Source organism: Coprinopsis cinerea, assembly GCF_000182895.1.
Source record: "Coprinopsis cinerea okayama7#130 chromosome 2 map unlocalized cont3.2, whole genome shotgun sequence".
Classification (NCBI taxonomy): domain Eukaryota; kingdom Fungi; phylum Basidiomycota; class Agaricomycetes; order Agaricales; family Psathyrellaceae; genus Coprinopsis; species Coprinopsis cinerea.
This window is the reverse complement of record NW_003307543.1, coordinates 2,103,619-2,124,276: the sequence shown is the minus strand read 5'-3', so window position 1 is coordinate 2,124,276 and position 20,658 is coordinate 2,103,619. Positions and strand designations below refer to the sequence as shown.

Here is a 20,658-nt window from a genome sequence, read left to right as displayed (position 1 = left end):
ATTCTATTTGCCCTTGCCATGTGATTCATGATTTAGAACAAGGGCATATGTCACATTTGATTTGCCCTGGTCTGGTGATGGAAGTAGGGGTATACTAGTGCACCAAAACCAACGAAAAACTGGTGAATCCCATCAAGACAACTGGCACACCCGGCCTTGTTTAGTTGGAAATAAGTTACAGACATTTTTAAAAAATTATTGAAGCATAAATATAATCTACAGTCTTAACACTTTGAAAGTCTCCATTGAAAATATCGGCATCCACCCAAAATTGAACTTGCAGCCTCTTAATTAAAGTGACTGTCCAGCCACAAAGGAAGTGTCACATGAAACCCCTGGTCACATGGGGAGAAACGATTCGCGTCTTGGCGGCACAAAACCCCCTCAGACAAGAACCCTTAGTGATCACCACGGGTTGACCCCGGGTACCGGAAAGTCGACCCGGACCCGTACCCGTGGTCCAACCCGACCCGTCAGAGGGGTCCGGGTTTTCTCGGGTAACCCGCAAGGTTGTTACCCGAGAAAACCTGGAAAACCCGGGAGGGTTCATTGGAACAGGGGGAAGAGATGCACATTAGAGGAACTACCAAATTACTAGCACTACGTAACTATGATATGTTGGAAAATTAAAGTTCAGTACTGTATAGTTGATGATTGTGGCACTGGGGCAAAAGTTATACCCTGCGGCATTGGACCAAGCCGACCTTTGCCCTTTTTGGGGTACCGAACCCGTGGGAACCCGCCTCCCGGGTCCGGGTTTGGCTGAGGGTTCACATCTGTTGACCTGTACCCGCACCCGGGCGGGTTTTACCCGGTAACCCGGCGGGTTTCCCAGACCCGTGGGTGATCACTAAGAACCCTGAGCCTATAAGGCCCCGGATCTATTGGTGTCAGTTCAGCAATGTTGGTGATTCGTGAAGATACCGCTGGGCTGCTGGCCATTACAGGTGGCTGTGCATGTACCAGAAGGCCTTTGGGACTTGTCTGCTGGGTTTCAAGATGAGAGAACATGGTTTGAAGGAGGATTGGATGATTTGGCGGGGTCATGTTTAGGGTTATATTTAGACTAATACAATTGATTTGAGCTGAATGTGGAACATCTGGAATCTGGAACATCTGGAATCTGGATTGTTGTGCGCAACAGGGAAATGCGAAGGACATCGGATTGTGCTGCATTCTGAGAGCCAGATTTTGTTCAAATGGTGTTTATATTCCCGACAATGAAGTGGAATGTAAAAGACCAGTGTTGTGCAATGTGGTCACATTCCATTTGGATTCCCGGTGGATTCCGGAATCTGAGCTCAATTTGGCGCCCCGGACATTCTACCCCGACACCCTGTGTAATGGTACATATATATGGACAGCGCGAGGTCGCGAGTCGACAGCAGATTATCCCGGTCCGCCGTGGCTCCCTGTGTGCGCCGAGAGCCCCTCAACTCGTTACAGTGTGAGCGCGATAAAATAGGCTCGGTAGCGGACCGTGCCACATACGAGCCCCACATTTATTAAATCTCTAAAAGCTATTACAAAAAATAGACCATGAAGCTAGATGATGACACATTCGTCCTTTGCTTGCTGGCGAGTAGGCCGAGCCATAGCAGGGCGCTTATTGCCCATCCGCTTCATCTCTGTCAACCGATTCATTGCTCTCTTATTTCCTTGGGCTAAAAAAGACAAGATCAGGAAACAATAGCAACGATTAGAAAGAATTCCACGTACCGGCTGCTCGCATGTACCACCTCTTTGCAAATTCGATATCCTGCTTGATACCAATGCCGACCTCGGCGTAATATCCTACAGCGTACTCGGCCTTGCTCAGCCCCTTGTTCGCAGCCCTCCTCGCCCACAGATAGGCTTCGGAATCACTCTGCTTCAACACCCCCTCGCTACCGGTCAGATACCATCCACTCAACGCCAACTCGGCCTCTGCATCACCCTTTTCTGCTGCCTTTGTGTACCAGGCAATGGAACGACGAGGGTCGACAGGACAAGAAAGGGAGCCATACTCGTAGCATTGACCGAGCTTGAACTGGGCAGGGGTGTAACCGAGTTGGGCAGCTTGGGTGTAGAGTTGTTTGGCATGGACTGGGTCATGGGGCACGAGGTTCGAGTTTGGTTGTTCGTAGAGCAATGCGAGTTCGTGTAGTGCGTGTGGGTTCTCTTCGTCAGCCTGTTCGGCGGCACGCTTGAGCCAGCTGACTGCATCGCGGGGATTCTTCTGTTCATCGAGGAGGCCGTGCAACAAGATCATACCCAGCTTGTACATGGCAGCAGTATCACCAAGGGAAGCGGCCTTGCGGTAGAAAGCAGCTGCGCGAGGAGGCTCCCTTTTGGTTCCTGCACCAATCTCGTTGCAGACAGCGACACGGTAGGCAGCAGCGGCATGATTCTGTTTGGCAGCCTGAAGGTAGAGATGGTAGGCCTTTTCGTGATCGACCTGGAGTCCGAGGGCACCGGTGCCGTAACAATTTGCAAGGAAGAACTGGGCTTCGTCGTAGGCGTCTCCCTGGGTAGCGAGTCTCCTGACAACCTTGAGAGCCTCGCCGATGAGGAACTCTGAATACTTTTTGCCCGCTCGAGCGTCTTTTGCTTGTGTGCGGAATCTCTTTGCAGCTTCGATGAGGTATTTGGCGTAGAGAAAGTGAGCTTCAGGGTCAGGGTCTGCTTTTATCCGCTGGCGGTACTGGTCGATGTACTCTTTGGTGTAAGGAGGAGCGTTGAGATCGATTGCCTTGCCTCCTTGGCTGGAAGGGACGGGTACAGCCTTTTTGACAGGACCGCGAAGCTCAAAGTCTTGATAGTCAGATGGGGAGGTTGTGTACGAGTCGACTGTAGAGGGGGACGTCTTCAGGGACTGTGTATCAGAGTATTGCTGGCCAGGTGGGACGTCTGGGTATATCTGGCCTGGGGGGTGATGGTAGGGAGCTGGGGGAGGATGATGGCCCGGCTGGCGGAGGTGATGGGGCGGTGGAGGAGGCGGAGGCGGGGGAGGGCCCATTCCGAGAATGTCAGAAGCAGCTGCATAGAGGGGATCATACGTCGCTGCTGGTGTATGGTTTGCGGGCGCCCACTGCTGGTGGGCATAGTAGGGGTCGTTGTAGTGTCCATTGTAATGAGCATTGTCATAGGACGGTCCAGGGTTGTTGTACGGCAAAGTGGCTGCATGTCGTGGCTGGGGCGGGTGGTGGCGACCGTGGCTTCCAGCTGAGTGCATGGACATTGCAGAGTGAGAACGGGCGATTGGGTCGTGGTGGGAGACGCTCAGGGCGGAAAAGCCAGCACTGAGGTCGTGTGTTGGGTCTGAATCTCTGTTGTTGTAGTACTGAGCATGCTGGGTATGATCTGTTGGCCAGACGTGAACGGAAACCAGAGAATTTTAGAGAAAAGCTTACAGTTTTGGTCGTTGTACATTGTGGTTTGCAGTCGACAACTGACATGAATCTCCCTCAAAACACAAATAAGATTATGTAAGCTACAGCTACTCCTCTAGTACCCATTGCTCGACTGTCCGCTCAACCCGTTGTCGCTCAACTCCGTGTGCAGTCCGTCTCACTTTGGTGTATCGTTCCTTGCGGATGTTCACCAAAGTCTCTTCACCCATCTCCTCGGTTTCCCCCTTGAGCCATCCCTTGGTCCACCCCTCTCCGCTGTCCGGTCTCGGTCCCCCACATTTCACCCGCTTATTCTCACCCTGCTCGACCTCCTCCAACGAATCATCCCATTTCTTGGGCTTGAAATTCCTAAAGATCCCATTCACTGGCGATTCGGACGCCCCTCTCTTCCTCTTGGCTCCGTTCACCACCGTTTCATCCCCCTCATCACAGCTCGAGTACCCAAGCGCCAATCGCGTTCGCCACCGGAGCTCTCGCGCCAGAGCAGGCGCGTCTTTGACGCGATCGGCCGGTATTTGCTCTTTCACTTCCTTTTTCGCCTGCTCTCCCCCTCGCTCAAGAATCCGCACCTCGCCAACAAGAAAGTTGGCTAGCGCCAGAATACCCTCCATCACTCGATCCGGGAACTCTGAGTGCGTCCTCAGATCTTTAAGGTACTTGTCACCAACATACCAGCACAATCTGTGTCACGTTAGCGCGCTCCTTTCTCTGGGAAACAATATTCCTCACCTGGCAAACATCGGGAACCGGAACTTTTTGGGCACCTGAGTCGCAATCTCAATATTTCGAACCTTGATTTCTAAACTCCCGAGTCAGGCCAACCCTCCAAACAGTAAGTAGAACATACGCGTTGCGACATTGTACGAGTGCAAAAAGTTGCCCCCAAACACCATAGTATCAGCCGGTGTATACTATAAACCAATCCATTAGCCGTATTTCACACAGATGAATGGTATTACTCACCACGGCGTGGATCCACCCAGCAGGAATGATCATCGTATTCCCCGCCTTCAACTCCACCTTGTACACATGATCCACCAAATCCCCCAACCACGTCTGATACTGCAGTTCACTTCCAGACCATCGTTCATACGCTGCCAAATTGGCAGTTGTAGGTCTGATAAAGTAGAATGTCTACACGCCGTTAGTATTATTCGTTAGGGAACTGTAATTCCTCTCACCTTTGCCCCGCTCAAGATATGATAATAAACTGAAGACCCCGCAAAATCGATATGCCAATCCTACTCTTTATAAGCATCCCTCTCCTAAATTAAAAATAGGGCACTCACCGTCCAAGCAGTCTCAACACCCATCAGGCAATACAACTGCACCTTGGGGTACACATTCCCCTTGCCCTTTCTCGTACTCGGCCAAAAGTTCTCCACCCAATCCAAGTCCCTCACAATCTTCGGGGGTAACACTTGCTCCGCAATCTTCGTGCCCGATACCTCCAAGGAAATAACATTGTAAATCTTCTCCCTCTTCGAAGGTTCACTCTCCACATAGTCGGCCCACTTTCCGAGTGTCCAACCAGGGGATGCAGACTGACTCGCCACATCTACAGCATGATTGAGCATGGCGAGCTCGAGAAATAAAACGAAAAAACGCACCAATAACATCCACCGGCGTGTGTTCGCCCAATAAATCCGCAACATCATCCACACTGAAATCACTGGGAGGCATCTTCATCCCCAAGCCCTCCGGCTTCTCAATAACGACAGGCTCTAGCATCGCGGTCTCATCCTCCTCCAACCAGCTCAGCTGCACGTCGCTTCCCTTCATCCTCTTAAACGGATCTGGGTATGGATCCTTATCCTCCAGTAGCTTCAACCACCTCCGAGGATCAGAGCCAATCCCGTTCTCGATATTCGCATAATCCTGTTGGGCACGTTTGCGCAACGACTTTCTCGCGGGCGCTTTGTAGGTAACAACCCGGCTGGAATCCTGCTCGACGCAACTCTTGCAAAACCTATCACAACCTTTCATGAATAATCCAGGCCCGAGGAAGAGACCAACGCACCATTTTGCAATAGTAGCAAGGTCAGTTTTATCACCTGTGCACTTCCAATGGAACCAGGTATTACACGCCTCGCACTGGATCCAGTCCTCCCGGCGAGAAGACCTACGTCTTTCCTGTTTCTCGTCCGGGCATAGCGGGCAGGTCTCTGACGGCGTCTTGGTTCCCTCTTCCTGTGTTTGCTCCTCTGGCTTCGTCCCAATAGTCTTTTCCGGCGTAGGCGAGCGCTTAGGTGAAGGAACTGGGTCGTTGGGTGAGGGATTGGTTGTTGCGGACATGGAGGTCATGGAATAAAAGTTATTGATCCCGCTTCCTTACAGCGCCGTATCTCACATACGGCATAATCTTTCCACGCTCTCACTAATAATCATCATCACATTCTTCAATACTTTACAGATAAAAAAACTTGTTCATTTTGCTTTCTACTGCTTCTCGCTTAATTCTGCAACACCAGGAAGAGTCTATACATAATACATTAGCCTGGATCCTGAATGGACGGTCGACACAACGTACCTTGCCCTCCAACAACTCGAGACTGGCACCACCACCGGTACTGACATGGCTGAGCTTGGACTCGTCACCGAACTGTGCGACGACAGTTGCGGTATCACCACCACCAATGATGACGGTTGCACCCTTGGCGACAGCCTCCTCGGTAGCCTTGAGAAGCTCTTTGGAACCGTTGGCAAAGGCAGGGAATTCGAAGACACCAGGGGGTCTAGACAAGGGAATCCTATCAGCAAAAGTTGCCAACAGTTCGAGAAGCACACCTACCCGTTCCAGAGGATGGTCTTGGCCTCCAAGACAGTCTCTCGGTACAACTTGCGACTCTCAGGGCCGGCGTCGAGTCCCATCCAGCCTTCAGGGATACCATCCTTGTCGGTGGCAGTGCCGGTCTAACCAAACATCAGCAGATGCGATGCCAGAGGACATACTACATACCGCAGCGTCTTTGTCGAACTTGTCAGCTGTGATGTAGTCGACGGGGAAGACGAGTTTGACGTTGTTCTTCTTTGCCTTTTCGACGAGACTTGCAACCTTTTCGGCGCCAGCGGAATCGAAGAGCGAGTTACCGATCTGGAATGTGATCGAAACATTGAGCAATGATGTCATCACTGTCTTCAATTAGTATCACGCACCGCGACGCCGTCGAGAGCCTTTTTGAAAGTGAACGCCATTCCGCCACAAATAATGAGCGAGTTGACCTACAAAAACCCTGTTCAGTCTCAACGAAAAGTCTTTAAAATAACGCGATAAACCTTGTCCAACATGTTCTCAATCAATTGAATCTTGTCCGACACTTTAGCGCCTCCCAGGATCGCAAGGAAAGGTCGCTCAGGATGCTCGAGCGCCTTTGCAAAGTATTCGAGCTCCTTCTTCATCAAGAAGCCAGCGGCCCTCTGTGGCAACTTGACACCGACCATACTCGAGTGAGCACGATGGGCAGTACCGAAAGCGTCATTGACATAGACATCCCCAAGCTTGGTGAGGCCCTCTCGGAAGGCAGTAACAGCAGCGGGGTCAGCCTTGGTCTTGGTACCATCCTTGTTCTTGACCGAACCCTCTTCCTCGATGTGGAATCGAAGGTTCTCGAGCAGGATGACCGAACCGTCAGGCGCGCCATTGACCGCCTTCTCGACATCGGCACCGACACAGTCGTTGGTGAAGATGACTGACTTGCCCAGGAGTTCTTCAAGTTTGGCGGCAACAGGCTTGAGAGAGAACTTTTCGTTGACCTTGCCGTCGGGTCGGCCGAGATGAGACATCAACACGACGCTCTTCGCTCCTAAGATGACGATGAGATACTCCTTCAGCAGACCCTCGACATCACTCACCATTGTCGAGAGCGTATTTGATGGTGGGCAACGCAGCGACGATGCGCTATATCCAGACTCGCTCAGCAAAACGGGCTCGAAAATCTCGGAGAATCCATCCAAATTTCCTTACCGCAGGGTTGGTGATCTTGCCCTCCTGGATGGGGACGTTGAAATCAACACGGATAAGGACCCGCTTTCCTTTGACATCGAGGTCGGTAATCGAGAGTTTGTTGGAGAGAGACATTGTGGATTGTGAAGAAGAGATGGATCGTGAAGGAACGGAATGGTTATCGCCCTTTTATACCGAATCCCATAGACAATCTCTCATCAGTGTCATCCCAAATCAGGTTGCCTTTACCTAAGGTTAGGGGCTATCCACCAATCACCAACGATCCTTTCTGCTCATCGTTGTCCACAACGACCACCATCCCCTCGCTCTCTCTCAAGATGGCAGAACCGACCCCTCCTCAGGTTTCGAATACTCTCGGCCTTGACTTCCAACAACTCAGCATCAAGGACAACGAAGAACCAGCTCCAGAAGTGGATCCTTCCCAACCCAGTCCTTCGACCCAGCCTGAATCCACAGAAACAGAAAAGAGAGGTAAACCAAAGCCATACGTCAATCCCGACCGCGTCAAAACTGGAGGTGCCGCTCGAGTAAGTCGACCTACATACAACCTCTTGTACAGACATTCCCTAACCCATCTCTCCAGGATAAACTCAGTGATGAAGCCCTAGCTGAACGCATGGCCAGGATTCGCGAACAAAACGAGAAAATCAAGCAACGTCGATTGGTAACGATCTCCACATCCTCGCGACTCGAGATCGTGCATTCACTGGTTATGACAGGACGTTCAAGCAGACGAAGAGGCTTTCCGCAAATCACAAGAGCAGGAAAGACAGAAACAGGCTCAGAACCGTAAAGTGCAGGACAGTATCGACCAAGCTCGGGATAAGAATGCACAACGGAAGATGGAGAAAGCTCAGAGTCGCGAATGGGATTCTGGCAAACCAACCCACGATTCTCGGAAACCTCGTGCACCTCAAAGTCCACAGGGAGATTCGTCCGGCTCTGCTGCTGAAAACACATCTCCTCCACCACCTCCTCCTCCGAGCGATCAGTGGGTGCGTGGAGGATCACCGACAGCTTTTCGTGGAGGACGGGGTCGTGGGGGTCGAGGTCGTGGACGCGGACGAGGCAGAGGAAATCACGGCGGCGGTGGCGAATCACGACCAGATAACACCCCAACGACAGAACAACCCACTGAATCCAAACCAGCAGAATCAACGTCTTGATACCAATCGCTTTCCGTGTAAATTATTGGTTTTACTATCTCAATCTATAATGGCTTACATAACAAACGCCCATATGTTTTCTGATCTCGTTCTGGTGAACCAACTCTTGACTCTTCCTCGACCATGGTTCGCGGAATTTTGCTCACGTCCAACCTCCCTCAACTTCAAAACTTGATAAAGAGAGACCCAGAGTCGTATAAAGAAGAATTTCTGCAGCAATGGAATCACTTCAACAGCATCCGTGAAATTTTTGGGACCCATCCTGAAGAACAGGCTGAGCATTTCAGAGAACTGGTCTCTTTTATCTCCCAGGTTGGTATCATAGACTATGTGTTGGTCTTTACGCAGCTAATATATCCCAGGTCGCTACATGCTACCCAAAAGAAACCGCCGAGTTTCCTAAACAACTAGCGAACCTGTTGCTCGACAACTATGTCGTTCTCCAAGTCGACACACGCAAAACCCTCGTCCAAAACCTCGTAATGCTGCGAAACAAAAATGTCATCACATCCATCGAGTAAGTTCCTGGGTATGTATTTAATCCGTCTCTAACACCGTCCACAGACTCCTCAAAACGCTCTTCCCCCTCCTCCCCCAAACACCCTCGCCCACCCTCCGCGCCTTCATCCGCAAAACCATCATCAACGACATCCGTGTCGCCAATCTCAAATCTAAAAACCATAAACTGAACAACTCGGTCCAAGCCATGCTGTTCAACATGGTCGAACGCGGAATGGACGGAGAGTTTACCAGCCACAAAGGTAAAACCAAGATCAATATCCCAGCCGATCAGAGGAAAACAGGCGACGAGGCGATGTGGGCTATTATCATGGCCAAGGAGCTTTGGAAGAAGGGGATCTGGTGAGTTTCACCTTGTTCTAGGAGGTAAGTTGTTGACAGGGTTGCTTAGGAAAGATGCGAAGACTGTGTCGATCGTTGCACAGGGCTGCTTCCATCCTGTATTGAAGGTCCAGAGCGCTTCCCTTCACTTCTTCCTCAACGACGAGGAAGACGAAGATAGCGATGACGAGGGTGAAGAGGTACGCCCGACTGCCCTTCTTCTTCCCCCGCATCTAACACCTTTACCAGGACGTTGACGTGAAAGCTCTTCACCACCGACGAGAGATCAACAAAAAGACTCGAAGCGGGGACAAAAAGATTCAGAAAAAGCTCAACCAAGCGAAAAAGGTTTGTTCCATGACCCTCCTCCGTAAATTACACTCTCCAACACATCCCACCTAGAAAATGCACAATAAAACCGACAAACAGTCCGACTTTTCTGCTATCCTACTTCTCCGCGACCCCCAAACATTTGCCGAAAAACTCTTTGACCTCCTACACGAACATGACAAGAAATTCGACTTGGACCACCGCATCCTAATCATGCAACTTCTCTCTCGAATCATGGGAAGCCACAAACTATGCGTCCTCAACTTTTACACCTACGTCGTCAAATACCTCTTCTACAAGCAACTACGCGTTCCGTCGATCCTCGTCGCACTAGCTCAGTCGGTGCATGAACTCACCCCACCAGACGTTTTGACCCCCGTGATTCGAAAGATTGCGCAGGAGTTTGTCCATCCGGGTGTGGCGAATGAGGTTATTGCCGCGGGTATCAACTCCATTAGAGAGGTGTGTACGAGGCAGCCGTGGGCAATGGAGGAAGATTTGCTCCAGGATTTGGTCGAGTATAGGAAGAGTAAGGATAAGGCTGTGCTAGCGGCTGCACGAAGTCTGCTGCGTCTGTACCGCGAAGTCAACCCTGGAATGTTGAAAAAGAGGGAGCGGGTAAGTCGCATCCATTTGGTCACAATCCACCCCGCTGATACCCTTTGTCTTTTAGGGTAAGGAAGCTACCATGGGCATTGCATCGGGAATCAAAGCCCTACCCTATGGCTATGCACCTGAAGCGGCCAAGGACATCGAGGGTCTCACTGTAAGTGCATTTGGATTTTGTCTGCATACGCGCTCTCACTTTTCCCGTAGCTATTGGAGGAACATCTGGCGCAAACCAAGATGGACGAAGATGGAGAAGGATCTGGCGACGATTCCGACGCATGGAACGGCTGGGAGATTGAAGAAGATTCGTCTAGCGAGTCGGAATCCGAAGGATGGATATCGGTCTCTGATGATGGCAAAGACTTGGACATCAGCGATAGCGAGGACGAGAAAGAGGAAGAAGATGGAGAACCAAAGCCCGCTGAGGAAAAGAAGATTTCCACATTGGCTACAACCAAGGTACGCTTCAAAAATATAATCCGTCCTTTGTGCTGACACGCCGTCCAGATCCTCACCCCAGCAGATTTTGCTCTCCTCAACAGCCTCAAATCATCCACAGCCGATTCCTCTGGAACATCCTCTAAAAACAAACGTAAAGCAGCTGACCCCGAGCCCTCATCCGGCCAATTCATCTCAGAGCAAGATATCCTGGGTCCACGCAAAAAGGCCAAAGCAGACTACGAAGAACGTATGGCCTCCATCCGTGCAGGACGTGAAGGGCGAGAGAAATTCGGTTCGCACAAGGGCAAACAGAACAAGGCCACACCCAGCAGTACCACCAATCGAGAAAAGGCAAGGAACAAACCGATTATGATGATTATGGGTAGTCAGGCAGTGAGGAGTAAGAAGCGGGCGTCGTTGAGGGAAAAGCAGCAGAAGTTGAGGGCGCATATCAAGAGGGCGAAGAAAGCAAGGGGTTAATTGGTCTCTACTTGCTCTACTTGATAAACTGGTGTGCCAATTGGAAGCCTGTAGCCAAGTGGGATAACCTCGCATCCACCGCAAAGCCCTACACACAATCAATGGCCGGCTTTCACATATATACATCATGCAGACATACCTTCTGATCATATTCCAATAACTTTTGGTGCAACTCGGACAATGCAATCACTTTTGTCACAATGTGCTCCCCAACCTCGAGTGAAGGTTTGGGCGTCAAAAGTTCATCTTCAAGGGTAACTGAGATGGTGACGAGCTTCATGTTGGCATTGGTCATGCCTATATCATGTATTGTCTTTGAGCGCTTCACATGGGTGGGAGTAGTACTTACCAGGGTCGCTGACGATGACAGGCGACGACTCAACGATGGTGTCGGACTGGTATCCTGTTTCTTCTTTCAGTTCACGGATTGCCGCCTGTTCCGGCGTTTCTCCCTCATCTATGAGGCCTAAAAAGAGGTCAGACGGACACCATCATGGAAGGGCACCGTTCCTTACCGGCAGGTAGTTCTAGGCAGGCAAATCGTCAGCCCAGAATCAATGGCGCGATAGGTTCAGTGACTCACCAACAACGTATTTGTCAATCGGTGGACGATACTGCTCAATGACGACGGTTGAAGGGGGGAATGTGTTCTTCTTTGACTTGAGTATCGTCAAAATAGCAACAGCTAAAACCTGGACATGAGCGCCAAAGCTCGTGTTCCTTGCTGATAGATGGCACACCGTCAATTCCACTGGTCGATCGGGTGCGTCTGGTCGCCATCTCCCAAGGTCTCTTTGGAATCACTCAAGATCTGTCCTCTCTCAAGCGCAATGAGTATATACCTGCTTCCCATCCTGATCCGTATAGGTGAGTTTCTTCAACGAAATCCATCTATCCAGCCGATTAACTCTCTCTTGTTGACCTTGCGAGACCGACTAACCGTGCATCCGATGTATCCAAGTCCTGGACAGCGTCGATTTTCGGGTTCACCATCGCAACTCTAATACTGGACGATAGACGCGTCGCGGTTGTGCGCAGTGCCAGACTGAAGAGCATAAACAGGGGAAACTACAGCATTCCGGAGTTGTGGCTCTGTTTGGCTCTATGGGATCTTGTTTGCTCTGCCCCTTTTATGAGCGCGCCGCGTCGGGCCCAGCGCGTCTTGCCTTCTCCCACTTCACGACATTGGCCGCGCATGTCGACCACAAAAGATGCTTCCAAGAATAAGGTCGCTGAAGGCCGTACCGCCAAAAAGCGGTCTGCAAAGGACCTCGACAACGACGCTGGCGCTTCCTCTTCCAAGATCCAGAAAGGTCAGGCAGACCCAACGTGCGCTTTCCTTCCCCAAACCAATTGAAAGCTGTGGAACAGTGCACCCTTTCTTCCAGCAAAGACAGCCTGGAGGTCAACTCGCAGAAGAGGAAACTGGTCCGTTTAAATGGTTGCAACCATTAGGACCAAACAAGACATGTCTACATGGGGTGCACTTGACGCCTGTTAGTCGCCCGAAAGTAGCAGCGTTTGACCTGGATGGCACGGTTATCAAGGCCGATATCCGTAATACATCCACCGAGTGGCACTGGTGGGCCCCCGTTGTCCCCAAGAAGCTACGTGAAGTTCACGAATCAGGGTACGTCCAGGATCTCTTTATGCGCACTAATCTAATCCTCATACAGGTTTTCAATTGTGTTCATCTCCAACCAAGCAATCAAACCTCTCCCTCTCAAGAACTGGAAGGAGAAAGTCAAGCTCATTGCCAACGCTGTCCGTCCAATGCCCTATTCTCCCCGTTCCCTCACTCATATCTGTCACAGCTCGGCATCCCCTTCCGAATCTTTGCAGCAAACACAAAGGACCAATATAGAAAACCCATGCCCGGGATGTGGGATGAACTTGAAGCTATTTTCGCGAAGGATGGGGTTACTATAGGTATGATGCTTTTCATCCCCCAGCGTCGTTTCCCTCGTAACTAACGATCAGACAGACCGGGACCAATCCTTCTTCGTTGGCGACGCTGCAGGACGCATTTACTCAAAGTCGAAATCTGACTTTGCTTCCACGGATAGGAAATGGGCGATTAACGTCGGTTTGCCCTTCCAAACCCCAGAGGTGGCCCCCTTTTCTCAAGATCTTCAAGAAGAATCCTTAATAAACGAATCGTCTAGGAATATTTCCTCGGCCTTCCGGCCCACGAGAATTTCTCTTTGCCTGGATTTAATGTCTCTTCTCTGCCTGAACGTCGGTCGCATCTCACCTTCCGTGATCCCCCCTACTTATCCTTTCCAGTCCCAGATGTTCTCCCTTCATCCTCTGCCCTCTTACCCAAGCCTTCGGCGCAAGAAATCGTCCTTTTCACGGGTCCCCCCTGTGTCGGAAAATCAACCTTTTACAAGAAGCACTTCAAAGCTGCAGGATATACCCACATTAATCAAGATACCCTCAAAACGCGCGCGAAATGTGTAGCTGCTGTCCTCGATGCCATTTCTAGAAAAGAAAGCTGTGTCATAGGTGGGTCTTCCCCCGACTTTCTTCCATCAGCTCTAACGACAGGTCACAGATAATACCAACCGAGACGTCGCGACTAGAAAGCACTACATCGACGTAGCAAAGAAGCACAAAATCCCAATTCGGTGGGTTGCTCACGAGGCATTCCAAGTGACCCTGGACTTATGCGAAAATCAGTTGCTTCCACTTTACAGCGCCTGTAGAGCTAGCTTGGCACAACAACCTGTACCGAGCCTTTATTGAAAAGGCGGAAGAGGAGCCTGTAAGGATAACCTCACTCCCTACCTGTAGTGCCTGTTCTGATGACCTTTTTAGCGAAGGTCACTTGTCCCATACACGGCAGTAATCGGCTTCAAGAATGCGTTCGAAGAGCCCACTCTTGAAGAGGGATTCTCGGAAATCCGACGCGTTAACTGGAATTTTGAGGGGACGGAAGAAGAGAGAAAGAGGTGGTCAATGTGGTTACAGATAGACGGGAAGTAGGGCGTAGGCGTTTTATATATTCTAGAGTGTCTTATACATTATTATTATACAATTCATCTCTGACTTTGTTCTTGCTGGACTACCGCCGGAGCGTGCGGATGCAAAAGCTCTCAGCCCGCGCAATTGATGGCGCTCACTTTGATCCCAAACCACGATGTCCGACGACGAATTCAGGCCTAAACGACGACGCGTTCGCTCGCCTTCACCTGAGAAGGAGCCAAGTGACGACGACGACAACTACGTTCCATACGTACCCGTAGCCAAACGGCGTGAAGAAAAGTTTGCCAAACTACAATCATGGGGAGTGCGTGCGGGTCGGGATAGACCAAAGAAGCTGGAGGATGAGGCAGCGGAGAAAGAGGATGAATTGAAGGAAGAGGAGGCAAGACGGGAGAAGGCTAGGAGAGAGAGAACCCTGTTGCTCGAGGCTCAGCAGGTCCATTTGAAGAAGCAGGCTGAAGGTACCTTGCTCGACATTTAATACAAGTTAGCCAACTGACTACCTCTGTTTAGATTCCAAAAAGACCGCAGACCAGAAAGCAGCAGAAGAGGATGCTGAGATTTTGGAGGCTATCAAAAGCCGGAGAAAACTGGCTTCAGATTTGGAATTGGCAAAGGGGATCCGGTATACAGAACCACTAAAGACAAGGTGAGTTCCTGTTCCTCGAATATGAGCTCAATCTCTCACATTGTTGTGCAGCTGGCGGCCACCAGGTTTTATTCGTGAACGCTCGGCAGAGAAGAACCAAGCAATACGGGATAAATACCACATCATAGTCGAGGGAGAAGATGTCCCTCCCCCAATAGAGTCGTTCAGGGTGTGTTCTGTATAACCACCAACCCTATTCTACCCATCTTACATCTTGTCCAGGACATGAAAATTCCCGACCCCATCCTTCAATACCTCAAATCCAAGAACATCAAAAATCCAACACCCATCCAGCTCCAAGGGATTCCCGCAGCGTACGCCGTCCCCGCTCCCTCCGCCTCCCCAGTCACTAATGCATCCCAGTTTCTCAGGTCGCGACATAATTGGTATTGCGTTCACCGGCTCTGGAAAGACGCTTGCTTTCTGTATGCCACTCATCATGCTCGCCCTTGAAGAAGAGGCCAAATTACCCTTCGTCCAAGGCGAAGGTCCAGTCGGAATCATCCTCTGTCCCTCCCGCGAACTTGCATCCCAAACCTACGAGAACATCCAAACATGGTGTACATCCCTTTCTCAAAGCGGGAAATACCCACAGCTCAACTGTCTACTATGTATTGGCGGTGTCTCGATGAGCGAACAGAGTAGGGTGCTGAATAAAGGACTGCATATTGTTGTGGCCACACCTGGGAGGCTGATAGACATGTTGGAGAAGAAGAGATTCACATTCAATAACTGCAAGTATCTTTGCATGGATGAGGCAGATAGGATGATAGACTTGGGTTTTGAGGATGATGTGCGGAACATCATGAGCTTCTTCAAGGTGGGTTGCTCTGTGTAATTTCTCGAATTACTACGGTACTCATATGCCTCCTACAGCGCCAACGTCAAACACTCTTGTTCTCAGCAACGATGCCGAAGAAGATTCAGGACTTTGCCACGGAATCTTTGATTAAACCTATCCTAGTCAATGTCGGTCGTGCGGGTGCAGCCAACTTGGACGTACTTCAAGTTGTAGAATACGTCAAGCAGGAGGCCAAGATGGTGTACCTGTTGGAATGCTTGCAGAAGACGCCACCTCCGGTCATCATTTTCAGCGAGAACAAGAACGAAGTCGATGGTAGGCTGCAGTCTCTTTCTTACCTCTCCGGCTTCTGAACACGTCGGATAGACATCCAGGAATACCTACTACTCAAAGGCGTCGAAGCCGTCGCCATCCACGGCTCCAAGAGTAAGCCCCTTCGCCTGCTTCGGTGAATTACTGCCCTGACGGCCTTTCAGCACAGGAAGAACGACAGTATGCCATCAAAGCCTTCAAGTCGGGTGCGAAGGACGTGATGGTTGCCTCCGGAGTAGCGTCAAAGGGTCTGGACTTCAACGACATCCAACACGTTATCATCTTCTCCATGCCCAAGGAAATTGAAGACTACGTCCATCAAATCGGTCGAACAGGTCGTAGCGGCAAAACGGGTATCGCAACCACCTTTGTGAACATGAACACTCCGGAACAAACTCTCCTCGATCTCAAATACCTCCTCATCGAAGCTGGACAAAAGTTTGTTCTACCGTTCCTCGTGATCCTGCGGTCGTACTGACGCATACCTCTCCAGGGTCCCGCCTTTCCTGGCCTCGATAGAAGATCCTCGGGTGGCACAAGGGCGATCCGTACAGGGCTGTCCTGTCTGTGGTGGTCTTGGTCACGGTATTTCCAACTGTCCCAAGCTGGAGGAGACGCAGAGAAGAACGATGGCAGCCCATCGTATGACGGATACGGGTGGTTATTGAGTGTCCATGGAGGGTATCATAGTCGTATATTACATGTCGAATTTAGTACAATTTTCGCAGAACCACTCTCCTTCCGGTGGTTCTTTCAGTCCTACACATCCCAGGTGGAACTGCAGAACCGTGAATCCATGCGTGTCAACTTGACCGAGCTGGAGTACTCACCCATTCCAAGCCACATTGAGGCCCGTCACAAGCGATCATTTCTCCAAACGATGCACGGTTGCAATAGCAGTATAGCTCTTCCCCAGCCTCATTCTTCGTTGGGCTGACGAACATGGCTTTCAAGATGTCACGGGGGATTCCAATTTCTTCAATGGGCGAATCCCCTCCCTCGTCGTCAATCCGCTCGCTATTCAGTAAACCACTTGTTTGCAAAGTGATAGAATTGTATTTGTCGAAGACGTTGCCGGACTGCCGTGTAGGTTTTGGAAGGGTGAGGTCAGGGAGGGAGATTGTGCCCTGAGTACTGGAGATGAGAGAGGCCTCTTGTTCCTGGATCGCGACGTCGAGCAGTCTGATATGGCGTTCAACCTGTACCGGCTGTTAGAAAGGGAAAAGAGAAGGAGAGGATGGTCACACACCGAGTCCGTTGTAGCTTGGGCCAAGTTGACCTTTTCCTGCGACGCTCGAAGCAGTTCTTCGGATAACCACGCGACGTGAGATAGATATTCACGCGTCGTCTCCGGTGCACGCGCTCGTTCTCGTGGGATTGCCATTCCCTGGGCATCTCCTATAGAAAATAACGTTTCGTTGCTGTCTTTGCTGGTCGAAGGCGTTCCATCCGCCGCCATGGCGTCGACTGTCGAAGCGTTTGCTCGGCCTGTGTGCTCTTCTCCCTTTTCTGCGATAGATTTTCGAAGTTGGATGTAACTCCGCAGTGTCGGCAACAGAGCCGTGAGATAGCCTAGGGCGATTGAGTTGCTCACCGGCTCAGGTCGAACGGGGAATACTCACTTTGGGATTGCTGGTCTAGCTGCTTCATCAATGATAATTGTCGATGCAGAGTCAAAGGCAGCTGTTCCACGACTAACTATCCAGATAAGTGACCAGACCCTAGAGTGAATACTGCTCACTTTCATAGCGTTCCTCCCGAATGGCATCCCAAACCTCCTGCTCCTTTTCCGCAGGATCAATCTCCTTCTCTCCATTCTCCTTCCCTTCATCTCCTTCCTGTTGCTCAGCCTCCTCTTCAAAATCTTCTTCTTGATGGACGACCTGCGCGCGTTTCCGTTTTCTCGTCGACATTGGTGGGACAAGAGGCACAAGTCTGATCATGGAATGTCGTGCACAGGACGTTGATGCCATCAAGCGAATGCTGTAAACGTTCACACGCGGGGCGTATTAGGCGCCCATGAGGCTCTGCCATGCCCAACTCGCATTGCTGTAGACTCCACCTCGCCGTTGTCGTTCCTTGTCCTCTGCCCCCTCATACATTCTATGATGGCTAAGGACCTCGTCTCTGGAATACTTGGTGCAGTCGAACTTGGGGCTAACGTCGCTGGAGTTCCATTCGCTGCCGGAGCCGCACTTATACTCAAAGAGATTGTCGATACTTGTGACCAGCTTCGTATTCACAAGGTGAGTGAAACATACAGCTTGACCTCTGTATCTGCTTACATTGACTGTAGAAGAAGGCTAGAACTATCAGAAACAAATGCGTCCAGTTCACACTCCTGCTCGATGACCACTCCCGGACCAACATCGACGCCGAACTGCTAAAGTCAATCGATGAAACCAGGGCGTCAGTTCCTTTCCATTAATAGACATGGAATTACTCTCTTATGCTTCTTTCATTAGGATCTTTGAACGAGTGTACTCCCGGATGCATAGGTATTCACAAATGAGCGCCTGGTCTCTATTCCGCAAGTCATGCTTCCCCGTCACCCTATCACATTCCCTTTCTTACGCACAATCTCAGTCAAGATGTCCGAGATCGGGGAAGGTCTGGACGAATGCGAGGCGAACGTTCAATCTGCCATTGAGATGTTCCAGGTGGGTGCTTTATCCGTGCCACTTAGTGAGGTAACAACTTATCGAGTGGGACAGTTCGCGTAAGGCCCTGCTCTGCCTCTTGGCCCATGTCCCAATTCATTCACAGACACCTTCAGCGCCCATGCCGTAGGAAATAGAAACCAGCAAGAAATCAAAGAAACTATGCGGGTCCAGCATGAAGAAATGAGGGCCCTCCTCCGCGAGGTCCTCACTAAGCCCTCGGAGGCAAGGGAGATCATCGCAATGCAGAGGTCAGGGAGCCAAGTCGCACAGCAAGTGATGCAAGCCGGTCAAGAGGTCTGCTTTCTCCTTGTTCAGTCTCTTCACCTACGTCATTGATATTTCCTTGCGGGCATAGCAATTGCGCAATGAATTGATGATCAGCAACACTCGATCCGAGTCCCCGACAAGAGAAGGAAGGGACCAGGAGGCCACAACCCAGAAAAGGCGCCCTGGAAGTGACATCCGGGATGCACTTTACCAATTCCACTTGCAAACTGGTACACTACCAGCCATAAAGATCCTCAACGAGGAGATCACTAGACGCTCAGATCATGCAGTGGCAGGAGGAACTCACAGTGACATCTGGGAAGGGCTCTGGCTAGGCCGCAAAAAGGTACTTCAAGCGAGTAGGGTATCCTATAATCTTTCAGAAACTCACGGACCCTGTTTCACAGGTCGCGCTCAAGGGCCTTAGGAACATAAAGGCTGATGATCCCAGGGCCAAGCTGGCAAGTTGACGATCGATTGGACACCTAACCTTCCGTTCTGACTGGGGAATCCAAAAACAGCGAATCGAACGCGAGATAAAGACGTGGTCATCGCTCCAGAACGAGCACATATTACCATTCTATGGGATCGTGACCGATATCGGGACACATATACATATGGTATGTCATGGAAAGAACCACCCTAAAGACATTGGCTAAACATATCAGAAAGGTTTCTCCATGGCAGGAGAACGGAAACGTTCTAGAGTAGGCTTCATATGTCATACAAGCGTCACAAAGGGTTGGTGAACTGACACCTGCCCAAGCTATCTCAAGAAACAACCCAACGTAAACCGTTTACGCATCGTGAGTGGCCACGTCCCTGTCCTCGTTCCCTCCTATCGGGCTTACCTGTTTCTCTTCAGATTAAAGGTGCGGCACGAGGCTTAGCCTACCTACACTCAATGAAGATAGTTCACGGAAATGGTGCGACGATTTCTAATTTTACACCGATAAACTTACATGTGGATTGATGATCGATTCGTGGCTGGTGCGGTGTGGTTCCACCAGTGAAATGCGTACGTGATTCTTTCCCTTATTGGCCTTGTTTGAAACGTTCAGCTCACAAAGGTGTGAATGAAACTCTCCTCATACAGACGAACATCCTTGTAATGGACAACGTAAGGACGGGATTCTTTGAGGTTCTTCGGAACTTGGCGCTGACTATCAGGATGGGTCTCACGTACAGGGGGAGGCGTGTATATGTGATTTTGGGATGTCCAAGCTGATCGAGGAGGTAACAGAGAAGGCAGCCTCGGCGACGTTGACGGCTGCAGGGAGTGCTCGCTGGTTAGCGCCGGAGCTGATTGATGGGACCATTTCATCCCCGACGTTTGCGACGGACACCTACTCCTTCGCCATGGCGGTTCTGGAGTTACTTACAGGGAAATACCCATTCGCAGAACGTAAGAGGGATGCGTCTGTAATACACGATGTGGTGGTCATGAAGCAGACGCCTGCTCGCCCGCAAGATCCGAGGGTTTGTGTGTGGTTGACGGATGAGCTGTGGAACCTCTTGGGAGGGTGCTGGCACAACTCGGCAGAATCGAGACCCACAATGGCGGAAGTGACAGGAGAATTGGATTTATTCGAGTAGTGATGTATGTATTTTGTAGTAGGTGTCTCCTGGCATTGACTCAACAACGACGACGGGGTTAACGAGAGTGGGTTGGCGACAGCGAACAAAGGTGTAACGACAGCAAGGGGAGAAAACATAGAGACAGCGAATACCATAGCAAACATAGGAGAAGCAAGA

At 50.7% G+C, this 20,658-nt stretch overlaps 9 protein-coding genes across 9 annotated transcripts; 4 read left to right on the top strand and 5 right to left on the bottom strand.

The window, feature by feature from the left end:
* Positions 1-1,545: 1,545 nt before the first annotated feature.
* Positions 1,546-3,411, bottom strand: CC1G_05207 (enzyme activator; the record flags this gene model as incomplete). The annotated part of the gene is made up of 3 exons (XM_001833455.1): positions 1,546-1,664; positions 1,720-3,342; positions 3,393-3,411. 3 exons carry the CDS (start codon positions 3,409-3,411, stop codon positions 1,546-1,548), a joined length of 1,761 nt encoding a protein of 586 aa, XP_001833507.1.
* Positions 3,412-3,478: 67 nt separating this feature from the next.
* Positions 3,479-5,687, bottom strand: CC1G_05206 (JmjC domain-containing histone demethylation protein 1; the record flags this gene model as incomplete). The annotated part of the gene is made up of 8 exons (XM_001833454.2): positions 3,479-4,073; positions 4,122-4,191; positions 4,240-4,303; positions 4,356-4,526; positions 4,574-4,633; positions 4,682-4,950; positions 5,003-5,361; positions 5,413-5,687. The coding sequence occupies 8 exons, from the start codon at positions 5,685-5,687 to the stop codon at positions 3,479-3,481; spliced, it is 1,863 nt and encodes a 620-aa protein (XP_001833506.2).
* Positions 5,688-5,755: 68 nt separating this feature from the next.
* CC1G_05205 (phosphoglycerate kinase) lies at positions 5,756-7,500 on the bottom strand. Its single transcript, XM_001833453.2, has 8 exons — positions 7,357-7,500; positions 7,245-7,290; positions 6,669-7,195; positions 6,549-6,614; positions 6,352-6,486; positions 6,184-6,305; positions 5,923-6,127; positions 5,756-5,870 (listed from the first exon to the last, which is right to left on the bottom strand). The coding sequence occupies exons 1-8, from the start codon at positions 7,468-7,470 to the stop codon at positions 5,832-5,834; spliced, it is 1,254 nt and encodes a 417-aa protein (XP_001833505.2). The 5' UTR covers positions 7,471-7,500; the 3' UTR covers positions 5,756-5,831.
* Positions 7,501-7,673: 173 nt separating this feature from the next.
* On the top strand, positions 7,674-11,222 carry CC1G_05204 (Sdad1 protein; the record flags this gene model as incomplete). Its single annotated transcript, XM_001833452.1, has 11 exons — positions 7,674-7,883; positions 7,940-8,020; positions 8,076-8,351; positions 8,885-9,039; positions 9,087-9,383; positions 9,433-9,562; positions 9,612-9,710; positions 9,765-10,310; positions 10,366-10,458; positions 10,509-10,760; positions 10,809-11,222. The coding sequence occupies 11 exons, from the start codon at positions 7,674-7,676 to the stop codon at positions 11,220-11,222; spliced, it is 2,553 nt and encodes an 850-aa protein (XP_001833504.1).
* A 112-nt stretch (positions 11,223-11,334) lies between these two features.
* Positions 11,335-12,249, bottom strand: CC1G_05203 (phosphoribosyl-ATP diphosphatase; the record flags this gene model as incomplete). Its single annotated transcript, XM_001833451.2, has 7 exons — positions 12,163-12,249; positions 12,065-12,113; positions 11,963-12,014; positions 11,806-11,907; positions 11,738-11,749; positions 11,572-11,688; positions 11,335-11,519 (listed from the first exon to the last, which is right to left on the bottom strand). Exons 1-7 carry the CDS (start codon positions 12,213-12,215, stop codon positions 11,335-11,337), a joined length of 570 nt encoding a protein of 189 aa, XP_001833503.2. The 5' UTR covers positions 12,216-12,249.
* Positions 12,250-12,417: 168 nt separating this feature from the next.
* On the top strand, positions 12,418-14,210 carry CC1G_05202 (polynucleotide kinase 3'-phosphatase; the record flags this gene model as incomplete). The annotated part of the gene is made up of 9 exons (XM_001833450.2): positions 12,418-12,535; positions 12,594-12,852; positions 12,899-12,986; positions 13,037-13,151; positions 13,207-13,331; positions 13,388-13,730; positions 13,780-13,852; positions 13,905-13,989; positions 14,043-14,210. 9 exons carry the CDS (start codon positions 12,418-12,420, stop codon positions 14,208-14,210), a joined length of 1,374 nt encoding a protein of 457 aa, XP_001833502.2.
* Positions 14,211-14,364: 154 nt separating this feature from the next.
* Positions 14,365-16,641, top strand: CC1G_05201 (DEAD-box protein abstrakt; the record flags this gene model as incomplete). The annotated part of the gene is made up of 9 exons (XM_001833449.1): positions 14,365-14,671; positions 14,724-14,859; positions 14,911-15,028; positions 15,082-15,173; positions 15,223-15,679; positions 15,736-15,976; positions 16,028-16,087; positions 16,138-16,411; positions 16,467-16,641. The coding sequence occupies 9 exons, from the start codon at positions 14,365-14,367 to the stop codon at positions 16,639-16,641; spliced, it is 1,860 nt and encodes a 619-aa protein (XP_001833501.1).
* Positions 16,642-16,670: 29 nt separating this feature from the next.
* Positions 16,671-17,886, bottom strand: CC1G_05200 (hypothetical protein; the record flags this gene model as incomplete). The annotated part of the gene is made up of 5 exons (XM_001833448.1): positions 16,671-16,751; positions 16,804-17,172; positions 17,223-17,545; positions 17,596-17,667; positions 17,715-17,886. The coding sequence occupies 5 exons, from the start codon at positions 17,884-17,886 to the stop codon at positions 16,671-16,673; spliced, it is 1,017 nt and encodes a 338-aa protein (XP_001833500.1).
* Positions 17,887-18,030: 144 nt separating this feature from the next.
* Positions 18,031-20,566, top strand: CC1G_13958 (TKL/TKL-ccin protein kinase). The gene is made up of 15 exons (XM_002911872.1): positions 18,031-18,219; positions 18,270-18,382; positions 18,439-18,503; positions 18,560-18,633; positions 18,688-18,692; positions 18,750-18,930; positions 18,992-19,249; positions 19,311-19,364; positions 19,425-19,523; positions 19,576-19,610; positions 19,670-19,709; positions 19,769-19,829; positions 19,914-19,921; positions 20,000-20,023; positions 20,092-20,566. Exons 1-15 carry the CDS (start codon positions 18,079-18,081, stop codon positions 20,497-20,499), a joined length of 1,566 nt encoding a protein of 521 aa, XP_002911918.1. The 5' UTR covers positions 18,031-18,078; the 3' UTR covers positions 20,500-20,566.
* Positions 20,567-20,658: the final 92 nt, after the last annotated feature.